The sequence below is a fragment of the Falco biarmicus genome, chromosome 9 (assembly GCF_023638135.1).
Source record: "Falco biarmicus isolate bFalBia1 chromosome 9, bFalBia1.pri, whole genome shotgun sequence".
In the NCBI taxonomy this organism is placed as follows: Eukaryota; Metazoa; Chordata; class Aves; order Falconiformes; family Falconidae; genus Falco; species Falco biarmicus.
The window spans coordinates 43440309-43463626 of NC_079296.1; the positions used below are offsets into that span (position 1 = coordinate 43440309).

Genomic DNA, 23318 nt, shown 5'->3' on the forward strand with positions numbered 1-23318 from the left:
AATACTTCAGGAGGATTTATATATTTTAGTAGCCTTCAGTCTTCTTTTTCCCATGGCTGTAGAACACCTCTGGTCTAGCTGTGCAACTGGTAGTTAGTTGCTCTCCAGCTCTTGTGCTCTCCTGGTTTTTGAACACTGGGCTCCTGTGCGTTTTGTTCCTCCTTTAAGGATTTTCCATTCCTTTACAAACTCCAGGCTGCACTGTACCATGGAGAGAACAAATGTGCTAGAGCTTCCTTGTTAGAAGCACAGGTCAGTATCCAGACTACACAAAGCTTCACTTAAAACAGACCGGTTTGCCATCTAGAATTTATTAAGCACAGGGGGTAACCTCTTAAAGCACAAAAAAAGATTTTTCCCGACCCTTTTCAGTCCCAGATAAGCTCGAGGAACCGCGAGCTGTGAACACTGACTGGATCATTTTTCTGCCCTAACGTACACTTGCCTCCTATCTTCAGAGGCAGCTTCTGCTTCATGGGGGAAGCTGGCAAGTCCTGCCACCCGACTAGTGGCTTTTCAACACATTCCCCCAGTTGTAAGAGAAGTCACCTGCTGACAGGGAACGGTGAAAGTGGTTTGCCTTTCTCTGTTCCAATGACTACACAGAAGCAGTTTTACAAGATTCAAAAAGCTTCTGTTAGACCTGTTGTCTCAGACTCCCTCACCTGCTGCCGCAGCATGGCAAGCTGTCTCGCATCTACCAGCAAAACTAGACACCATGACTGGCCCTGCAGGAGGATAAAACACCGTGCTTCAAGACGGCCACAGTTTCCCATGCTCACATTTGTGCAGTCCTGCATGGGAGGACTGTAACTTGCTTGACAAATCCTGTCCGCAACTTTATTTTACTTCCTTTTATTCCTACTGAACTCAAATATTCTCTTGGTCACAGTTTTAAGTAGCAAGTTTATACTGATTTTTTGCCATTAGACTGTGAACACAGTAAATCTTGACACAGAACATCATCAAGATGTTCTCGGTACTCCGTATTTACAATTCACCTGCATCACTGCTGCCTCCGTGCTGGTTATATTTCACAGCTCAAGCTACGGATCACTCCATTTACAAACAAGTTATGAACCAAACCTTTTGATAGCCCTAGAAACCGCTACTTCAGACAAATGCACTCAGCTCTGCCCCTGAGGCAAGCAATTCCAGGAAATTTGAGGTTAATGCAGACCAGACACATGATAAATTGTCTCAAGAGGCAGCCTAGCTTTAAGGTTGTGGCAACTTTGTACTTACAAAAGCTTGTTCCTACATTATCTCCAGTGCATCTAAAGGAGGAGAGACATTTTTTTGAGCCTCACAGCTTTAATATTCCACTTAGGGGCAGAGAGCTCCTGGGTCATGTATCAGTCCTGGAAAAGTCTCTAGAAAACCTAAAAGATACGTTACAAAGTTCCTGACACCATCAGCCCATAAAGCAGCTACCAGCCCTTCAATCAGCATTGCCAAGCATGTAGAATTTTAAGTTCTATTAATGGTGACCAAGAAACATGAGTAGGGGGGAACCTGCCGATGCCAATGGGGAGAAAAACTCTGAAAATGCACACATTCTCCTGACGTCCCATGTGACAGTGCCGTGCAGCTTGTGCCCATGTCACCCTTCTGCAGCCTGCGATGTAAAAGACGGTTTCTTTGGTGGTACAGCCCTTGACAAATACATGCTAGAAGGTCCAGCTCTAACACCGCAACAGTAACGCACAGCCGGCTGACGGACTGGGACATAAGGCTTAATGAGGAACAGCAGCTACAAAAGCAGGTCAGAAAGAGCCTGGTTTCTTTCCTTTATGCTACACCTAGTTAAGTGCTGGTGTAAAGCATCTTTCTTTAACTGGTAGCCAAAGAAAGCTAATTGAGTTCAACTGTGAAGGCTCGTTAGCTGTGGCACTTACTCTACAAAAACCCAGTCTCAGTAGCTATCCTCTGATGAGGTTTCTAGCAAAGGTGCATTTCTTCTTAGGGGAAGGTAAGTACTACTATCTTCTCTCTAATATTTTGTTTTGTTGGGTGTGGTGTAGCTATCAAGAGCTGTTTCAATAGGAAGAACTCAAAGTAAACTTGTTTTGCATTAAGTTGCTTACTGAGCAGTAAGTTTCTTGGTTTTCCCTTGCTCTGCCTTCATGATATCTCAGACCTATTTAATTGTTTAAGAACTGAAGGAATGAGCTCTTGTACAATAACTCTTAATTTCTGAACTAATTCACGACTTGCTCTTTGATTTATCTGCAAGCAATGTTTGGTATGTGGTTTAATTTTAATGCTGGAGGCGTGGCTTCATCACATCTTCATTCCTCTAATAACCTACAAACATTACTTGGGGGCAGGGGGGGGAAGCTTGGCGCTAATTAAAAACTAGTGACAATATAAAATAAATGCAAAATAAAAATTGCAATAGGCAATGAAACTGCTTGGTTTCCAACTGCTGGCTAAACAAGATCTGAGATACTGGAGCACCTCCATTTTGATAATTTACTAATGACTGTTCTGCAACAGCACTTGACCCAGAAACAACCAGTTCCTTATTTATTGGAGCAAGTAAGGGACTGGAGTCAAGCCCTTGTATGCCTCGCCATAATCTCACATCAGGAGACAGTCGGCCTGTGAATTCGCTTCCCCTTGCCCACTAACTCCCCCAGGATTTTATCACACCGGTCCCTCAAAACAAAACTGTAAATGAGTCACTGGATACAGCACACTTTTTTTTGTCTTATCAGTACCAGGAACGGCAAAGTATAGGAACAGCATTGCATCAGTACCACCCTTTTTATTAATGACGATGTCCCTTTTTACAGCTTACCCTGCGCTGTCAGAGCAGCAAGCCTTGCCCTGTGCCAGCTGCTACTTAACGCGCTGGCTGGCCGGGCGATGCACGCTGGAAGACCGCAGTGAATAGTTCTATGGACACAGACTTTATTACACAGCGCTAGCATTGTAGCTCACGCAACCGAACAAACCTGGCAGCGCAGCAGGTACAGCTATGGGGCTTGAGCATGCCTCGTAGCTCTGGCCCAGGGCTAGCTGGTGAGCGTGTCAGGGAGACTCTATCTTGGTGGCCACTCTGCTCACTTGCAGGTCCAACAAATATTGCTGCCTCTCCAGCGACTGGCTGGCAGAAAGGAAAGGGCCAGTCCAGCTATGCGGTGTCAAAAGGTTCCTTCCAGTATAGCTTCCTTCAGTTTCACACTAATTGTAAATAAAATAGGAAGGGGCACCAGACAGATCTCGCAACTGATTTGATTGGTGACTACGCAAGCGTGTCCTCTGCCCAGCGCTGGCTGCCCTGCTCAGAGGGACTGCCGGGTTAGGGAGCCCTTCATGTGCTCCCAGTTGTTATAGAGAGCGTAGAGGCCAGTAAGCGTCAGACCTGCAATGCCACCTCGTGCTATCCCACGCACTCCACCTGAAAAAGAAAAACAAATTGAAACCCATTAAAGTTACACTTGAGGAAATGGTCAGCTTAATGAAACGCAGCTGCCTTTTTTTTTTTTTATAACTTTGCAGAAAGGGTACCTCTGCTAATTCTACCCTCCCCTCAAACCTCTTGCCAGGCTCAAGAAAGATCCTTCCTGATCCCGACATTAATTCTGCTGGTATGGCTTCCTCTCAAACTGTGTTAGCCCTACTGCCCCAGTGAACCACAGAACACTCAAAGCAAAGTTGGCTTCTCCCAGGCCCTATTTTATTCCATCTGTCCTCAACACAGGTGTTTACAGATAGATATGTTCTCTTTCTGCTTTAAGAACTCATCCACTTAGGATTTTAGATGAGGAATAGTAATAATGTTTGTCAGTTATAGTAACTAGGTTTGGGGCAGGGGCAGAAAGGACAGGAGGGGAACTAGTGAACACAACAGCAGCTGATGTGGATGCGGCCGCGGGCTGCAGAGATTCATGAGGGCCACAACTCTGAACTTATCACTGATTTTTAAAATTTTAAAGCCTTTTGGGGAAAAAAGAAAAAGTAGATGAAAGGGATCAACTGGCAAGAATTTGCTAGGGCATACACTGAAAAACTTTATTCTTACTATTACTAATGTTCAAAATCATCATCCTGCAATGGCAAAACCTGAGTCATGCAGGTGATTAAAAATTATTTTTAAATTCCTACTGCTCACTGAAGACTTGAAGCTTCTGCAAGCTGTGAAAGTAAAAATACTGGGCAAGTTTGGCTGCTACTGGCAGCCAGCACCTGGCTGGAGCTGGGAGTCAGATGGCATTGCAAGGCCATTCCATCCATGTGAGGGTTGTGCTGCGCCGGGGCAGAACTGCTGCTTTTTCCAAATGGCAAAATGTTTCTACTCCTCAGCAGTAGAAAATGCCTTCATAAAGCTTCCAGAAAGTGCTATAAATGCACAGGAATACCTAAGATCTTGTATGACCCTCAACACTAGAAAGACCTCACTGAATTTGATTCTGCAGTGTTCATCAATCCCAGCTGAATCAAGTTGGATAATGTGCACAGTATATAGAACAAGGCCAGCTTCTGCTCTACCGCTAGATAAACCTGCCTGCTTTACTGGTAAAACTGACAGTGGAATTCAGGTTCCTCAAACCTGAAACCAATGAATCTCAGTAATCAGTGGCTGGTTTTTGTTTTGTGGGGTTTTGGTTGTTTGGTTTGTTTTTTTTTTTTTTCTTCCCTCCATTATGGATCATGAAGCTGTCTCGGAGAACTGCATTTAGGCTTGTAGCGGGGCAACAAGCTGCTGGCGTCAGCCAGACTGAGACTGCGTTACCTGTGCTGCAAGATTAAGTAAGATTTCGTTGGAGCTGTTAAACCTACTCACACTGCCCAGGCAGGTAATGAAACCAAGAAGCTGCAGTACTGATAGGGGAAGTTGGACTTGGTACTAGAGGTCATGTCTAGCCATAGTTTCTAGAAATTTCATTGCCAGACCAGCTGCGACTATCTGAGAGTTTTTTGGGATATACACCTAACTGAATTCACTGCCCTAACTGTTGAGAATTCAACAGCTATAAGGAAAGCCATACTGTTTATGCACCTACGTGCCTAAATCAGAATCTAGGAACACAAATGTAGACTTAGTTTTGATAATTCATCCTGAACTTGTTGCACAGAAGGCTTTTCACATGAAGGGGTTGCAGCTGGGTAAACAGAACTAACCATGTGCAAGCAGCTTCTGGCAAAAGGCCACAGGTGAAATTTAAAGGACACTTTGTGCAAAACAAGTATTTGAGATAATCTGGAAATGTACTAACTTCTCATTACTTTTGGGGAAAAATTAATAAAACATTAGACAAGCCTGATTTTTCTGCTCACAGAAGAAATTCTGCAATTGCTCACAGAAGAAACCTCCAAAGAGGGCTCCTTACCATTACAGTGTACAGGAAAATGCACAAGATGCAGAACATCCTCACTGTACAGAGCTATGACTATTCCTGCAGACGCTTCCCTCAGCCCCCAGGTTCAATTCCTCTACTTTTCCCTTAAAATCCTATCCTTCCTATGGAAGAAAGCTAGGTTGAAGGCTGATGAAGATTCCAGATTCTGTGAAGTCGGGATTGTATAAGAAAGGTACTTTCTTTAATTTGGGTAGCTGAGCCACCTTCTAGCATCCATGCAGACTTAAGACAGAGTGCTGCTAAAACATACTGCTCCTAACACAAAATGTTGTTAATATTTTCACATGCTGAGGTCAGCCAGGTGAGGATGGCAGCTCTGAATCCACTTAGGAGGGTCTAAAGCAGTCTGCAGTTCTTGTAGAAAACTTAGGGACTTTGCTGAAGATGCTTCAGCGGAAATCTGTTTCGTGAACAGGAAGAACTAAACTTGTGCAGTTGGTATAGGTGCATTTACTGAGTGAGAAAAAATCCAAGAAGAAAGCATGCAGGAAATGTTTCTGACCAGGTTTCCTATGCTTCTGCTACAAAATGTTATTAGTTATTTGTTTTGTAGCAATTGTACCTGGCTTCTGAACTATCCACAGTAATTATTAAAGAAGGGAAAGAAAAAACTTTCCTTTCCCTAACTGGTTAGAATCGCATTTGAGTAAATACCTCCAGGTCTGTGGCAGACTTCAAACAGTAAGGCACTGTAGAATGCAGCCCAGTTGCTGGGCAGGAAATGTTAAGCCCTCTGAGAAGATTACCTTGTTAGAAGGAGAAAAAAAAAAATTCTCCACTCCTGTCCCAGCTGTGTTTGCATGATACAACACGTTCCCACCCCTCCTCTGCAATCACTCCCTGCAAGCTTCCGATACCAAGTCTGCCTTGAAAAACCCTGCTAGAAACACGGTTGTTTCTAAGCCTCTAATCTTGCATGTCTGAGTAAGATAACTTAAAAGTTCCAGCTGACAAACATTTCTGAAAGCAGGTATTTTGAGATCAGGCAACTTGCACAATACTTGAGAACTGCTATGGGTTTCCAAAGATACATCTGATGCTCTCTTAAATGAGAATTTAGTTCTCTGCCTTTCTTTAGCTGCTGTACCCTTTCCCCAGAGTATTGTCCCTCTTCTATACATTTAAAATAGGTTTCAGAGTACACTATGCAATGACACACAGCGTTCTAACAGAACAGCTTTGCTTTTCTTCATGGTATGATCCACTCCTAACACTGAATTTTAACTCGTAGTAGGTAAAGCCATTATCTATGTTGCATAACACGAGGGAAAAATCTTCTGTTTAGGACTTTACTGCCTCTGTTTTCAAAATGTGTTACTCCACTATCCCGGGACAGTTTGTGGGATGTTTAAAGCAAGAACCATCCAACAACAAGCACTAGAAATACCTTAACTGAAAACCCAGACCCACATATTTATGCCAAACAAAAGAAGTGTTAATAGTTGTTGTGTTTACTTTTCTGTCTTCCAGTCTTTCTCTCCCAGATATTCAGAATGCAAACAGTTTCTCTTCATTTAGGGCTTCCATGAACAAAAGTCATTTAAAATGGTTTAAAGGGCTTGACTTTTCAAATGTACAAGGCAAGCTCAGTTTTGCTCCAAGGTCAAGCACAGTGGTAGCTAACCAGAGCCACTGAACCATCAGCCAGACATTCCTTTGAACATCTGTGGGTGGTCCCACGTCAGTAGAAAACTTGAAGAGTTTCCTCCTGCTGCTCCACTAGGGTCATTTTATGAAACCTTTGAAGTGTGGGCAAAGTCTGTGGGTACAGAAATTATTGCGGAAACCGGCAAACTTCTTTTTGGAAACAAGATACATTCCAGAAAAGCATGTTCTGCTCTCAGACTGCTGCAGCTAAGACAGTATTGTGGTTAAAATACAGAAACACAAAGCTTGAAACAGGGAATGTCTCCTGTACTTACTGTGGAGTGAAGGATAAATTGGAAAACCAGTAAAAATTTACTATTTAATTTACAAACTTGTAAGTATTGAAGCTGTTGAAATTACTTTGAAAACATTATTAAAATTCCCTGTCTTCTCACTGAGTGAAAGCAGCAGCACCTAGCTGACAGGAGACTACTCAAGCTACCGTAAAAGGCAGCTAGAACCCTGCAACACTGAGAACTCAGTTCACCGTTTCTGCTTAGCAGAGCCACGCAGAAGGCAGTGCTGCTCTCGGTGGCCACGTGTACTTTTAGACATCAGCCCCCAAGTAACAAAGAAAGCCTCTGCAGGCTACTACCTGTAGTGCCTGCTTGTACTTTGCTCTTATTTCTTCCTTATTTCAGACCCGAAACAAAATCCTTTCACTAAATGCCATTAGAGTGAGTCCTATAGACTTGTTAAGTTAAAAGCAGGTTTTAACACAGGTTCTTTATTTCTAAAGCACCAGACAGACCTGAACTTTGAAGTTCAGAAGCAAATCCTTCACTTTTCTCCAAATAATGCAGAAAAATAAGATATCCTTGGGCCATAGCTGCAGCAATCTGCAAAAAGCCCCTCGTTCCTGCCCCGCCCCAACAGAAACAAGGAGAAAAGCTCTGCCTGGCCCAAAGAAAAACACAGATTAAGCCCAAAGGGAAGAGGCTTTTACAGCTGAAGAAGCAGTTAGCTAACACAACTGCCCTGAACTTCTACCCACTGAATGTCACAAAACTGATCTCTAGCTCTGGCCAGACTTTACTGCTAGCAATAAAACATTTAGCTCCTCTTTAATTAATTCATAATGTATTGATTTTTCAGGGTTGTTTTCTGAGGGCTTAAAAGGCAACTACTCCTTTCAGCTACCACTTGCATGCAATTCCCTTCTTTTCAGATGCACACCGTTTTATACCAGATAACGTAACGTCTATTGCGCAAAAGGCATGAGATGCTCTATCTAGTATCGTGTTCCTACTGCACAGAAGTACAGTAAACAAAATGATTCAGTTTGTTCAAAAGCATTATTTTTGCTCCTGTTTTCCTTAACCTCAAGAGGGGGAAAAAAATTATCTAAGAAAAAGATCATCTACAACCTGTGCAACCCTCAGATAAGAGGTAAAGGTTATTTAACTTTTTTGCTTACTGAAGCCTCTGTCAGGAATTTCAATGAGAAATCAATGGCTGTCACACTGGGTGCCAGTCCAAAGTCCTACCCAGCTCAGTATCTTTTTCCCTGAGTGATCAGTCCTGCATGCCTGAGGAGAATTGTAAGATCCTCAGCCAGCTGTACCTTTGTGGAGTGATGACTGGAACCACATGCATTTTCACAGTGGAATGGGGTAATAGTGACATAGTGCACAGTGACAATCATATTTTTGATTTTTGCTACTTTCAGAGACTAACACAGTTACGACAAAACAACGACATTTGATTTAGAAAAGAGGTTGAAAACACATACAAGAGGGCTAAATATCTGTTTTAAGATATGTTGGTATTTGTGCTTTGCAACATTTATCAGAAAAAGAATTGCATAACAGATCTTCATTTCTGTCTTTGCTTGAAACTGAAGAATAAATAATATTTATTAAATGGAAAAACCATCCTTATGCACTTAGGTTATCACTCCCTTTCAGCAAAACTCAAAGAGGACTGACCAAGTTGCAACGCTTCTACTACATACACCACCAGCAAAGGAACACACAGGGGTTTCTTTTGCCTGTCACTTAACTTCTACCTAAAACATTCAGTTAAAGTTGTGAGCTCAAAAGTCAGCTTCCATGAAGCTGCAAGTCTAGTGTAACAAGTTAATAACTATACTTGCATTGCTACATTTAGGATAAAATCTAGTAAGTAATCTTGATGTTAAGATTCCATTTCAAATAAGTCTGAAAGCTAGAGGTCACTCTGGTCGAAGGGATGACCTAATATGCTGTCTCAAAACTCCTCAAATCAGTTTTACTTTGAAACTCAATTCAACATCCGTTAATTTAAGCCATATAGCATGCTGAGGCAGATTTCAGCTAACATTTGATTTATAATGGTGAGTTAATAGTATCTGACTTGCTCCAAGGAGGACCCTCAGGGGCTTCACTGCTTCAGTCACTTGCAATGGGGAACTTTCAGTGACTTTACACCACTTCCAGTGAACACAGACAGGCTGAACTTCCACAGTCCTCCCCTGCAGACTTTTTAATGCTCTTTCATATTCTCGTAGACAAGCTGTGTTGTTCTAGCCTTGCACAAAACTGCTCACAATCTAACAGCTTGAGAACATGCATATTCTGGAAAGCCTCTTTCTTTTGCTTGACTGCTGGCATTCTGGTAATGATTAACACTTCTACAAGGACAAATTGTGAAAACTGGGACCAGTTCGGGGCAACAAATCTCAGCCTTCAAAGTGTCTTCCCACTATTTTTTTTTCCTGTCCACATATTCCCCTCAGCAAAGGCTTAACTATTTGTTTCAGAAATTCAATCTAGGTTATGTAGTGTATGTACGCAAGAGTGTTTTTCAGGTCAGCAGGGCTGCTGATAGGGTTCTTCCATCAGGGCTATGTTTAAAAGTGGACCAGAAAGTTGTAATAAAAAACCTGCCATATTTTATAGTTTCTCCTTAAATATGTTCCTGATCTCTTTACAATAACAGGAGTGATGGTACCGGGAAATCTGAGTGTTTGAACAGCACTGCCTCCAACTCTATAGCCACCCTTTGTAGGTTGCAGAACAGCCTTGATTTGAAATGGCATGTTTGTGGGAGTTTCTTGCTGACACTAAAATATGAGGATGTATAACAGAAATGTCCCTGAAAGCTTTCAAATTTTCCTTTTTTAATGCCAACACAACATGGCATTCTGTGTAACACTGGAAATGATTACAATCTTGATATATGTCACAGATATGAACTAATCATTTGCATATGGTTTAAATATTCATGTTTTTTTAAGGTAAATATATATTGATGCTGGGTAAAGGTGTAAAGGAGGGAAGCTTTACCATACAGAATTAGGAAGGGCATTCTGGCATAAGATGACAGGAGAGGAAGCATGGGAGAAGCAACAAGAGGGATAGAGCATGAAAAAGGAAAATAAGATTTGGAATTAAGTTCTTCAGACAGATGTAAATACTATCTTTTTCACTTCCAGAACTAATCCTCGACCTTTTAGGTCTACTGTGCTACTCTGATTTCATGCATATGGTGAAAAATTTATTTATTTTGAGTTTCTGTGCACTACAGTTCATATGCATGACACACTTGAAATCCAATATTGTAATAGATACAGACTTATTGACTACATTTACCTTTATCAGCCCCACTAGTAGCTCAGCAGATTTTATGTTACAAAACAAAAATCCCCCTGTGCTCTGCTAAGAAAAATTTTTGTAGTGTTAGGTTGACTGTGCATGTGACTGTAGCTGTTGCACTGTGCCAAAAAAAGATTACACATAAGGCCAACCCTATGCTTCTGAAAGGTAAGGCAGAAGCTTCTACTGGAGCGTAAGATGGTAGTTCTTAATGACTTCCTACAGAAAATGATAAGACTTCTATACGGCTACTCTATCCAGCTGTTGTTGGTAATCTGTCATATCACTCATGAAATCCCAAGTAAATAATTGATTACAAAAGATTACTAATCTTGCACTTAACCTTGCATAAACACGTTGTATTTATGAAGGCTGCTAAAGCCAATTATTTTTGGTTTCAATTAGTCTAGGCCAACAGGAAAATAAGACTTCTTAAACTGTTTTGCTGGCCTTCAGGAACATTTCTAAGACACTGAAGCTCAGTTAGATATGTAAAAGTACATAGGCTAATTCTGGAATTATCTCCTCAGTAAAATACAGGTGAATCACATAGCCAAACCTCCATCAAGGTACTTAAAAGTTTATAATTTTTTCCTGTGGTAATGTTAATCTGTGGTATCCAGAAGTCCTCTCAAAAAAAAAGATGATCCAGTTGTTGAGCTTGGAATATGTGTTAACAGGTGTTTTGCTGATGAAGCTCAGACCCACCCTCTCTTCTGCAAACAATTCGGTACGCATCAGCAAACTAACCTTAAATCCATGGTGTTCTCAAATAACATTGTTGGTTTTGACCACTATGCAAAGCCTAGAGTCCTACCACAAGACAAGTTTCACAAACGGCTAAGTAATAACTTTATAAATATATCAGTTTCTCTATGTGTATGTATAGTTGTTTTGTGGCTCCAGATACTATCACATCAGTCACTTTTAAGTTTCATCTTGAAGCAGTCAAGCTGTGCTCTGTGTATTCCTCCCCTCCCCTGCCTGGCCCTCTTTCCCTTTGGAAAGGAGTTCCCATTTGCCTGCATCCACTCCTGGACTTGAGAAACTATTGGTTTTATTCCTGCTATACCTGAAAAACATGGCTAAGAATGAGCCGAGCATGTTTTTCACACAGCTGCACTATAAGTCTCAGTAAACATTTGAGTGTTTATTCAGTATAGATGTGTAACAGACATAATTTGGCTCTCATTGATTATTGTTAGTGCTGTGCAAGTTGGGAAGAATCCATTTAATTCAGCTGGAAATTTTTTTTTGGAGTGCAAGTTTTCTTTAAGTAGTCTTAGCTGTGTGAAAAAGAGTGTTCGGCTTTGTACACACTGAACTAATAAGTCTTAGTTCCTACTGTACCATTTTTACACTGCCAATTTTCACAACAGGACGGTATTTAGTAAAAGGAATGAGAATTTTTAGGATAAAGCACAAGAAAAGGAAAACTAGAAACACGTTGCTACTCTACCAGTGCTTTTGTATAGCATTCCTGTCAAGGTTCCAGCAGCTATGGTGTTCAGGTCATCTTCTGCACCTCGTGTTTTTTCAATTATGACTCCAAATGCACTGTAAAGTAGAGCTGAGAAAGAAAAATGTTAGTTAAAACTCCCATTCTCTGAGACAAAGGGCTCAGAATCCAGGCCTGGTGTAACTAGACTACACTTCTGAAGCAGAGATTTTCTGTTTGTTTAAAGGGAGGGTATTTCTCTGCAAAATCCTGTCTTTGGTGGTTTTTCTTCCCAGACCTGTTTCTGTTTTACAGATAATTTTCCCTTCTCTAGCTATAGTTTGGTTATAAAGTAGCATTCCTCATGACATCTAGTACTGCCTCAAGTCATGATAAATATGTGACATAAAGCACTGACTGAAGTTTAAGCCTGTTTTGCTAATTGAAATTCGTTTGAAATAACTTTTGAGGGTTTAACTGTACTGGCAGGCTTCATACTGTCTTCTGTGGGTGATGTGAAACTAAAGGCAACAACGCTTTCTAGGCAGCACAGAAAATTGTTGACCTCATGTGACCAAGATGAAATGCAAGTTAAGTGCTGCATTCAGGTGATGTTATCAAGGGCTGGAGTACAATGGGCTACATTTCCCTTGTAAAGGACTGTTAAATTGCTTGGGATTTGACAGCTGCTTCACCTCATAACTTTGTTCCCAAAGGGCCTTTTGCTTTTGGAGAACTTTGGGGACTGTCCTGGAAAGGAACAGAACGTGAAATCACAGTCTTTTAGTATGGAGGTATGTATAATGTATGCATTTTGATGAAGGGAGAAGGCATGCCCATCCTTTATACCTCATGATATATTTCAAGCTGACTAAAATAATGACATATTCTACCGTTCTTTAAGTGACAAAGACACAATGCCAATTTAATTCATCCCTTGTCCTCCAAGAAATTCAAATCTTTACTTTGCTAAAAAAAAGCAGGTAAATTCTTCATGAACAACCATATTAATGTGGATCAGTTGAACAGTACCATCTTTCTCCTTTCAGCATAGGCAATGGTATTTTACCTTGTCTTAGCAGCATGTAGTATTAACAATGAGGGGAATGAAAAGCTGAGTTAAACAACATTTTTAAAAATAGTTTAACACATATGTTGCTACCTTTGTTCAGGAACAGAATGACAAAAATTATCAGTAATGCCAAAAGGAATCTTTTTTCTTATCAGTAATGCCAAAAGAAATGCTGCACAAGTGAAAGAACATGCAAAAAAACTTCAGCTCCTTGAAAGGAACTTGTCTGGTAGCTAGGAAAAGGCAAAGCTATACCAAATCCCAAAATACTAAATTCAGCTTAACTCTGTGACTTGGTAGGCCATCTTTTGTAAGAAATATAACCATTTGTTACTGGAATGCACAAACATTTTCTTGAGTAATTTCTTCAAACACAGCTGGAAAAACCTGTTAATGTGTCACTTAACCTGGAACCTTGAACTCCGCTGTGCCTGCATCTCAGTTTTCAGACATGTTTTCATTACATTTGGAATAAAAAATAAGAAAAAACAAAAATACATCCCACCATAAAACTCACTAGGCATATGCAACTCTTATGAGAAGTGCTGTTCCTACTGTAGTTCAGAATCCCATCTCTAACCATGGCCTCTATATTGTGGCTCAAAAGCTGGTGTCTCGGTTAAATGGCAGACTAATCTACTCCTTAGAAATAAGACTCAAACCAAATGTAGTAAATGCAACTTAACCTATCCTTTGATGTGTTTTTCAAGATTCAAATATAAGTAGATTGGGTTGCAACATGATGTAATCTCTATTGTAAATATTGCTGATTTCTCTTTTATTACCACTCTGTGGGGCAACGAGTTACATCATTAATCTTCAGAATAATTTCATCAGTTTTTGATTTTTCCTTTCAGAGTAATGGAGCACCCTTCGGTCTTTTAAGACCTGGGGGGAAGCCAAAGAGCCTGTATGCTCTAGGGCATTAGTTATTCCACTGAATTCTATGAGATCATGTGAAGAGTGGGTTTTCTGAGGGAACTGATGTGATTTTTATTTGCCAACCCAGCCTCAGTTCACAGAAGTTTCCTTACATTAGGCTTTGATAATTTTTCTCTTTTTTTCTAACCTGTATTAATTATAAGCAACGTTTAGATTTCAAGTGGGTGGCATCATATCTAGCTAAGCTGCCATCATAAAAGGATAAATCTTTATAGTCACTATTTCTTCTATAGATAAACATTTTGTTGACTCTTTAACAGGAAACAGGCATCTGGCAGTTGCTTACATGACCACTGAGTGTTGTCTTAGGTTATTAAAGTTACTGCAGATGTATTAATTTTATTTTTTGCCTTAAGTTGTGAATTCACTGCCATGTATTAACAAGTAAACGTTATCTATAACTTCAGTTATGCCTGTTATTCTGCAACTAGAGTTCTTGTTTGTAATATACTAAAAATATTGGGTTTTAATTAGAGGCTTTTGGCTACTTAGGCTTCAGATTCCATTTTAGCCTTTAATTTCCTTTTCAATGTCTACTGAAATGTCCTCATGATCCAAAGAAAAAAACTTGCAGATTTTTCTGTTGGATTTCATAATGAAAATTTAAGAATACTTTCCCATCAGTTACATCTTTAAACTGTTTTCCCTACAATACAACAACTTTACTTACCCAGAGATCCCAGAGTGTTGGCCCATAATGCTCCTTGCCTTGTCACCATATTTAGAATTCTAGAAAGGAATTAAAATAATGTGTTTACACTACACATCTCATTAATAACACTGGAATAATGAACCAAAAGCCCTTCAAAAGAAAACAGTAAGGAAGAGCACACAGCTTGGTAATACATAATCTCCTCTATCACAGATACTACAAACAGTAACACAGGCAATACCGAGAGCAAGTATTTAGTCCCCTCAAGTCTTAGGAAAGGTTTTCTCTCTTTCCAGGTCAAACTTGGCCCTTATTAAGAATCCAATTTCTTCCCTTTGAATTACTTTCTAACCCCAGTTGATAAATGTTGCGTACGTGACGACTACACATAGCTACTGAGAATGACTGATACACTTATGCTGACTTAACTGGGTAAAAGACCTCCAAGGAAGCTTAAATGCTCTTCTAGGAGGTGCAAGCAATACAGGGACCATGTGTCAGGGAGCATGGCGATGCCTGAACAAATGGCATGGGTATTAAAAGCCAGTCAGAAAGAGGCAATCTTTTGCACTTCCATTTGTCAAACTTAGCACCCAACAAAAGGTAAAGTATCCTGAGTATTGCTGTATGTATGCTTCCAGACTAGCACTAAAGAAGGAAAGCAAATCTTTAGTGCACTCTCAGGGAAGCACAATGCCACTTCTTTTTGGCATCAGTTGTCTCCAGAATGGTGACAACAGCAGCCAGAAGAAATGACTGATCTTTATCTTCCAGCAGTGTAACACTGTCACAAGCACAGTACTGCTCTGGACAGCTGACTACCACTGGAACTTAGTTTATCATTTAAAGCAATGAAATCATCACAAGTTATGTTCCTTCTGAATTGAGTTCATTCTCCACTATTTTTCCTTTTTTTTTATAATTTTCATTAGGAGACACAGACCATTACTGAATATGGTTAAGTAATGAATTTAATAATGGAACACTGAAACAAGAATAAAAATTTAAGATGCCAGGGTATTGACAATCTCCCCCTAATTACACCCCCAACACCCATTTTGTTAACATTGCATCAGTTCTGAATGGATGAGAAAATTCGTAATTTTAATAACCATAACATACTGTGAAACATTTGATGACAGAATATTAACAGCAAAATTCAAATTAAAAAAAAATAATGTACATGTTAAGGATAAATTTGAAGGAAACACTAGCTAGGCAAGTCTGGTCCCTGCATCTGATTAGGAAAACATGGAACTTAATACACTGTTGCAAGGTGATGACCTTCAACAGGCCTTTTCCCTTGAAGGGCAAGGCCTACCAACAGCGTGCGGCCTGGCTGCCACCTACTGGGCTTGAACCAGCTACCCTTGTGCTTAAGAGCGTGGTTTTGTCTGACTTGGCTCATTCTGAATATGTAAAATACAATCCTGTTCATCTAGAACATTACAGAAGAGTCATAATTATGGTGGGTGATATTTTGGTTCTAACTCTAAAGATGGTAAAGAAGGGGATGAAGAATACAGAAACAGAATTTAAAAAGGAGGTGAGCCTGGACAAATGTGCTAGGAAATACTAAAATTCCTCCTCTAAAATTCCCTTTTTCCAAAGTACTGTGGGAGTGAAAACTGTTTCCCCCAGTTATACCATTCCTCTAGTTTCCTATGTCTCCTTCAGAGGCACTAAGTTTTCTGACAGTTACGTCTAAGCTACCAGTACTTCTAGAAGGAGAAACATACTGCTGGAAAAAATGCCTCTCTATTTTTACCGTGTTCTTTCAAATGATCTGCTAAGGTGAAAACAGTGAATGCCGTGGGTGTTCATGGACACCACAATCCAGAACAACTTCCACCACGCAACACTTGCTCAGCAGCATGCACCAATGTCATGCCTAATGCAAATCCACATGGGCCTTGCTCCTGAATTGTCATTTCTTCCTGTTTGAAAAGTTTGGGAAAGGAGAGAGACCTCACTCTCAAGTAAGTGACAGAGAAAAACAGCTCAAAGCAAAATTGTGGGGCTTTTTTCTGGGAATATGTCATCATATAAAACCATCATTTTGAGTTTGAAGCAGATTACTCGTAAATATCAAAGTAGTGATCTATTCTCAAATATTTAAGGTAAGTCAGAGGACATAGCACTTGTCACTAAATGAAAAGCAGAAAGCTTGAACCGAACATCATTATAACTAAAAACATTTCGTGACTTGATGAAGACAAACACTGACTCTCATTTTTCCCCATTAAAGACACAAAAATACATTTATTTTTGCAGCATATTTAGATCTAACCTTGTAGAAGCTGGAAGAAACAACTCTGTCACTGAAGTGTACTGTTTTTTGAGATTAAACACTTACTGTACATTTCTAGGTTTTGACCACGCCATATTTTGTGTCTCCTTCAAGCCAAGTCGCAAACCATTCAGTGCACCAAATGCTGCCCCTAGTTAGCATAATGTCAGTTATTAGTTTTTAAGAAGAAAAAGGAACAAAAAGAACAATACTAGAAGCAAATACTGAGAAGAGACTTCAGTGTATAGACTGAAGTCAAACAGCTGTTTATGTAAGGCTATATTGCAGAAGACAGAACTCAACAATCTTTGTCAGTTACTGTAGTACACAGGTGTTACCTGGACAGTTGGGAAAAATGAAAAAACTAAGCAATGAGACCTACCTGTCATGCAACATCCTCCAATGGTAAAAAAGGCCAACTCAAATCTGCCTCGAGTTTTGTTGGCTCCTGTGGGCAAAATAAACTCATCTGTATCCTGGGGGGAAACAAAACAAAAAAAAATGCTTTTGTATTTTCCAAGCATACCAGCTTCAAAATGTAGGCCATATTACATTTCTTTTTTCTTTAATCCATACAATGAACTAAAGAAGAGACAGGTACAACCAGTGTTTCTGGAAAACTGTTGTCTATGCAAGCATAGAGATGGAATATGCTATGTGTATGCTTTAACAAGAATGAAAAAAGACCTAAAAAAGATAGTGAGCTTTTTTTTTCCACCTAGCTGTAATCCTAGATTACATCAAGCAGCCAAGGAATTCATACTGTGTGGGATGTTGTTTGGGCTTTTTAAAAATTACTATTTGCATAATTATTTATTATATCCTTGCAGCAGACAACACAAGATTCATTCCCCTCTAAAAACATTCCTGTTGTCTGATTACGCAGCACCGAGCAACCTATACTGATGCAGAAATGCATTAAGGTTTCCCACTACTCTGACCTTGAAGAAAAACTGCCCTTGTACTGAAAGCTGTATTTTATTGCGCTAAGTGACCTATTTTAAAGACATGAAAAAAGGAAGGAATAGAATAAGTGATGATTAGGCATGAAATATGGGATTGGTAGTTTTTTACATGTCCACCTTTCTCCCACAGGGACAGGCCTATGTTCTCATAAATCAGATTGGTCTAAAAAGCTAGAGAAATGGGCTGATAACAAGCATATGTGTAGAGAGGTGGTGGTCCAAAGCACTTTTTGTATATGAGACACCGACAAGACGTACACGTGTCAATAAGGTGCTAAAGCAGTAAGATCTCTTTTTTAATGCTTCTGTGCTTTCCAGTTATGGTATTATTCACCCCCTATTTAACCAATTTGTATGACCGCAACAACCGCAGGCTCAAATAATTGCACTTAGTCCATACTTGGCACTGAATGTGGATGGCAATACAGAAAATAACCCCAGCTTCTAAAACTCTGAATACTTCAGCAATAAGCTGAACCTATAATATGGTTTCTATCTTTCCTGTCACTAGGTATTTCGAGAAACTGAGCGCGTACACGACTTAGCAGTTCCCAACAATTTTCACTATTGTCCAAAAGGTCAGGATGAAGCTGTCATTGTCTGTAAGTAACCTCTATGTTTCTATAAACACCTAGGAGGGCTATCCTTTAGGTTTCTGACAAAAGGCTGGCATGCTATTTTATAATGCATACCTGTTGAAGGTAACAAAAGCATTGCAGAAAACACATTTTGTGCCTGCATTACTGGACTAACAACAAAAAAAAAAAGTGGGTTTTAAACTCATGAGTACCATTGTACCACTCATCATTATGGGAAGGCCAGGACCGAAATGTAAGATTCTCAACAATCAGGCTGACTTTCCCTCTGCATTCTGAAAGCCAGTGGATGGTCTTTAAATACAGGAGACCCTCATCATTCCACGCACACCTTCACAGACAAACCAATTTTAAAGGCTAATAATTTAAGTTCTTGTATTCTAAAATATTAGCTATGTCTTTTTCCTTGGGTTTTTAGAATCACAGAATAGTTCAGGTTTTAAGGGACCTGTGGAGACTGTTTAGTGCTCCTAAAAGCACTGCTCAAAGCAGGGCCAGCTACCGCTGGCTGCTCAGGGCCGTAGCTGGGGTTTGTGCTGCTTCAGGGATGGAGACCCCACAGCTTGTGTCTCCAACTTGTTCCAAGTAAAGTTTTATTCTCACATTTAATGTGAGATTTATTTCAATGTACTCGCTAGTGCTGAACATAAAGAGAAGTGTTACAACACAAACTGTAACCTCTAGGGTTCCATCACTAAGGAACTGTTTCAGAAGTTATTCATGACAGTAGCACTTTCTCTTCAAGCAAGCCTTTTTTTTTTAATAAAAAATCTTTTAGCATACACATATTGTTCCAACAAAATTCTGTTATACCATTTTTGACACCAGTATGTTTCCAGATATACTGTACTAACCAAACAAGACCGCTTTAGAGAGGGTATTTTCAGAAGAGGTCTAAATAATCACTTAGTGTTTTTTTTGACCACTCAACAGGAGGCCACCTAATCACACTAGGGAATCTACTTCAAACAGAGGCATATCCCCTGTTTTGTACTGCTACGGGAACGTTACGTTGTAATCTTGACTACAACAGCTTCTAGTGAGAGAGGAATATAAAAAACAGCCCCCAGAACTGCATTCAGAGTTTTCCACTTAAAAAAAGCTGTGACCCAGCATACCGTGAAACAATAGGCACACAGATTAGCAGACATTCCACAACCGTTTACCTTCAGTGCTCCTACAAAACTTAATGTTCTCAGATAACCCAAGTCATAAATATATATATTAACTAAATAAAATCATTAAAAAATGCATCCTTATTGGATTAACTACACCTTTTCAGCTGTAGTTAATATTGTTGAGAAAGGAAAACATTCTAGGATTTTATTTTCCTTATGGGGGCCTACTGGCCATCAGCTGATGTTAACTAATGTTCAGCTGTGTAAGTATGATAATTATTCTGTAGAATAAACCAGAAAGCTCTACTTCATGATGGTCTCCCTTCAGCTGGGAAATGACATAAGGTAAGTGCTGTGAAGTCAGCACATCCGATGACAAAGCCTGTATCAGGTCTGGGGTTTGGTTAAACACTTCTGTAAACGGAGGAAACTCATCACAGTATAAAAAACTGATCCGCTTAAGAGTGGAGAGTTTCTGGCTGCTCCTACTGGTTGAAGGGGCTCAGTGGAGGGCGTGACAAATGGCAGAACTTGTGCAAGAGCGCTTGGGGCTGTATGCCTGAGTACGGAGGGAGACATCCCCTCTTCAATGGAGAGAGACACTTATATTGATGCAACGGTCTTACTTATCCTAAATATTTAAACTGATTTTCTTCTCTTAGATGCCATGGCGCTGCAAGCTTTTATTAGGAACAATACTGAAAAAAATCGTTCCTTTCACCTGCTCAACAGTTCAAGACTTCAGTGCACACTGCACAGCACTGTGGGGTTTTTGACGCCTTCACGCACGACTGTACAAACAACGGAATCGAGTCCAACAAAATAAAAAGAAGCTGCTTTCTTACCTGGACTAGATACCTGGGATCCAAGTTTAAATACGGGGACAAAGGGCTCATTCCAGTTACTGAAAGGAAAAAAACCCAGAACACGTGACCACCACTTCCCCCAGTAACAATTTCCCACCCAGTGAATTAAAAGGGGGCTGACCTCGTGCGCTGAAGCTTAAGTTGCACAACCGAGTAAAATACGGCCCCGGCCGACAACCCCCCGCTTTCAGGGGGGACTACGGGAGCGGCACGAGTGGGACGGACACGCCGCCTCCGTCACCATCGCCCGTCGCGCCACGCTGCCCGCCAGGGCCCGGCTGCGGCGGGCCCCGTGTGTCACCCTGCTCCCGGCGGCCCCGGCAGGCGGGGGAAGCGCTGCGCTCGGCTTCCCGCGGGCTCGGCGGCCGGCAGAGCCCCAGCCCGGGACGCGCCGTGCCGATCTCCCGGCGGCGCCGCGCCCCGGGCCAGCAGGCCCGCCTGGCCCTGCCCGCTGACGGAAAGCGGACACAGCCCCCACACCCCGGCCCCGCCACCCGGGCCGAGGGCGGCCGGTACACCGGCCGCCCCTGCGCGCCGGTACTCACGTGGCACCCCGGCCAGGTCGGCGTGCGAGTAGCCCACCCCGCCGGCGCCGAACAGGCCGCCGAGGCCCGTGCCCTTGGAGTTGCCGCCGCCCTCCATGGCGCCACCGGGCCCCGCCGCCCGCCGCAGCAGCGACCTCCGCGCCGCCGCCGTAAAGCGCGCCGCGCTGCTTTCCGGCCCGCGCCGCCGCTGCCGGCGGGGGAGGAGCGCGGTCGCCATGGTGAGAGGGGTGAGGCGGGCGGGGAGCCATTTTGCTGCGAGCGGCGGTGGCCCCCAGATCCCCTCGCTAGACGCGGCTCGGCTCCGGCCCCGCCGCTCCTTCCGCGCCTCCCGCCGAGGGCGCGGCTGGCGGAAAGCGCCCGGCGCCGCGGGCCGGAGGATGCGGAGGGGCAGAGCCGCCGCCGCCGCATCGTCGCGCCGTCCCCGGGGGGCGGCAGCCGCCTGGCCCCGGCGGCCGCTGGCGGGCCCGCGCGGCTGAGGCGGGCTGGGCGGGCCCGCTGAGGATGAGTGCGGGCTGCGGGCGGGACCCCCCTCGGAAGAGAGCCCGGCCGAGCACCGCCAGCCCCGGCGGCAGCTCCCAGGGAGAGCGGCCGCTGCTCGGTCCCCGCCAGGAGGGGCCTGGGGGCGGCAGCTCCGGCGGCGGCAGCCCCACCACCGCCGTGGGGAACAAAGGTTTGTACCGGCCGGGGCTGCACCCTCCCCGGGCCGAGGGGAAGCGGCCAGGTGAGCGCCGGGGCTGGGCGCGGAGGGGGCCTCGGCGGGGGTCCCCCACCTCCCTTTCCTCTCGGCGGCTGCGGGGTGCCGGGGGGCGGCTGTGCCCGCACGGCCTGGGCAGTGCGGAGCTCGCCCAGGCCGGCCCGGAGCGCAGCTCCATCGCCTGGGGCCGGGCGGGAGGCGGCGGCCGGGCCGGGGGCTGCGCCGAGGTGCGGGGTCCCCCCTGCTGCTTGCGGCCCCTCCGGCCCCTGTTCGCGTGATGCGCTGGAGGGAGGGCAGCGGGACGTGGCGGGAGGCCGCCTGTGCGGCTGCACGTAGCCTCCCCGGAGCCGGCCTTCAGTGCTGGGGCTTTCGTCGTCTCTAGCTGAGCTTCGCGCCGCCAGCGTGCCCCGGGCACCCGCCCCCGGCGGCGTGGGGCAGTGCGCCTTGCTTCCCTGTGGAGAGGGGTCTGGGTGCCGGATCGCTTTGGGCCAGGTTCTGCACAGACTTTCCGGCAGCGGTGCAGCCGTGCCAGGGAGGCGTGAGCCGCTAAAGGTAGCACGTTCCGTGTGAGGGGGCAAATCCTCGCTGCGAGAGAAATGACGTTCGGCGGGGTGCTGTGCCAGGCTGTCGCGGCCGTGAGAGCTAAGGGTGGTGACAGTCCACATGGGCATGTGGCTGCAGGCCTGGCGTGCTGCTGGTCATGGGGGCTGCGCCTCCTGCCCTGGAACAAAGCTGCGTATAAAAAGTTCCCACAAGCCTCTTTGGGAGACTTTTATTTGGAGCTAATGCTGTCAAAATCAAATTTCAATGCACGATAAAGTACCTGTTTCAGGAATAGGAAGGAGTGCAGGGACGAAAAGAAACCTGAACAGATTTGCTGTGGTCCTCGGTTGATGAGTTAAACCTCAGTAACCAGTAACTTAGAGGCAACTTCCAGTAGACAATGGTTTGAAGTTATATACATATGCACTCCTACAGAGCGATAAATAAGAATGTTCTGCAAATTCAGTTGTTTTCCTCAGTGGTAGATTCTGAAGAATGGTTTCTTTGTGGGAATTTGTCTGTGGAATCTTGAGCAGAAATTTAGAGATCAATTTTAAAAGAAATTACACCGAAGTCTGCTTTTATTGTTTATGCTGTATGTAAGCATATGTTGTCTTTTTGTTGTTGCTTATGTTTTTACCACCTTTTCTGTAGCAAAAAGAGATGTTAGTAGTATTAAAATTATGCGTACTGTGTTGGTTATAGGGCTTAAAGGGCTTAGTCAGATGTTAAAATTCAGACCAAAACCATTTAATTCTGTGCTGCTGCTATAATTTCTATTTATTGTGCTAGAGAATTAGTATTCCTGCCTCAATGCAAATTTATACCTCAAGAAGTAGTCAGCTGCCTTTTGAAGAGGTTTATTTGTCCGATGTTTTAACATGTCTCTTCAAGTTATTTTCTGACTGTTTCTGCCCCTTTTCCTGGAGGCAGTGGGTTAACGCTTCAAATAAAGTGAAATTTGGTAAACAGAATGACTAATAGACTTCAGTTTTAGTGAATCTTT

At 42.9% G+C, this 23318-nt stretch overlaps 2 protein-coding genes and 1 non-coding gene across 10 annotated transcripts in view; 1 reads left to right on the plus strand and 2 right to left on the minus strand.

The window, feature by feature from the left end:
- Positions 1–2750: 2750 nt before the first annotated feature.
- On the minus strand, positions 2751–21234 carry LOC130154984 (mitochondrial import inner membrane translocase subunit Tim23). The gene is made up of 7 exons (XM_056351825.1): positions 21076–21234; positions 20510–20568; positions 17368–17461; positions 17052–17136; positions 14714–14772; positions 12051–12161; positions 2751–3406 (listed from the first exon to the last, which is right to left on the minus strand). The coding sequence occupies exons 1-7, from the start codon at positions 21170–21172 to the stop codon at positions 3291–3293; spliced, it is 621 nt and encodes a 206-aa protein (XP_056207800.1). The 5' UTR covers positions 21173–21234; the 3' UTR covers positions 2751–3290.
- On the minus strand, positions 15322–15524 carry LOC130155642 (small nucleolar RNA SNORA74). Its single transcript, XR_008824137.1, has one exon. It is a non-coding gene; the product is annotated as a small nucleolar RNA SNORA74 (small nucleolar RNA).
- PARG (poly(ADP-ribose) glycohydrolase) overlaps positions 21217–23318 on the plus strand; it is a 71114-nt gene continuing 69012 nt past the window's right edge. For 5 of the 8 annotated variants that reach the window (XR_008823896.1, XM_056351808.1, XM_056351811.1 and 2 more), the window contains exon 1: positions 21300–21796. Coding sequence is in view for 6 of the 8 variants with exons in the window: in XM_056351808.1 (XP_056207783.1) it covers positions 21577–21796 (220 nt within the window). In the remaining 2 variants the exon portion in view is untranslated. The other 3 variants (XM_056351813.1, XM_056351814.1, XM_056351815.1) reach the window with 2 other exon arrangements.

What these genes read in the sequence shown, in the direction of transcription:
- LOC130154984 (XM_056351825.1), bottom strand. Translation starts at nt 21,172, where the DNA reads ATGGAGGGCGGCGGCAACTCCAAGGGCACGGGCCTCGGCGGCCTGTTC. An exon ending in CGACCTGGCCGGGGTGCCAC is followed by an intron (nt 20,569 to 21,075) that starts GTGAGTACCGGC and finishes TTTTCCTTTCAG; the next exon opens with TAACTGGAATGAGCCCTTTG. An exon ending in CAACACTCTGGGATCTCTGG is followed by an intron (nt 12,162 to 14,713) that starts GTAAGTAAAGTT and finishes TTTCTTTCTCAG; the next exon opens with CTCTACTTTACAGTGCATTT.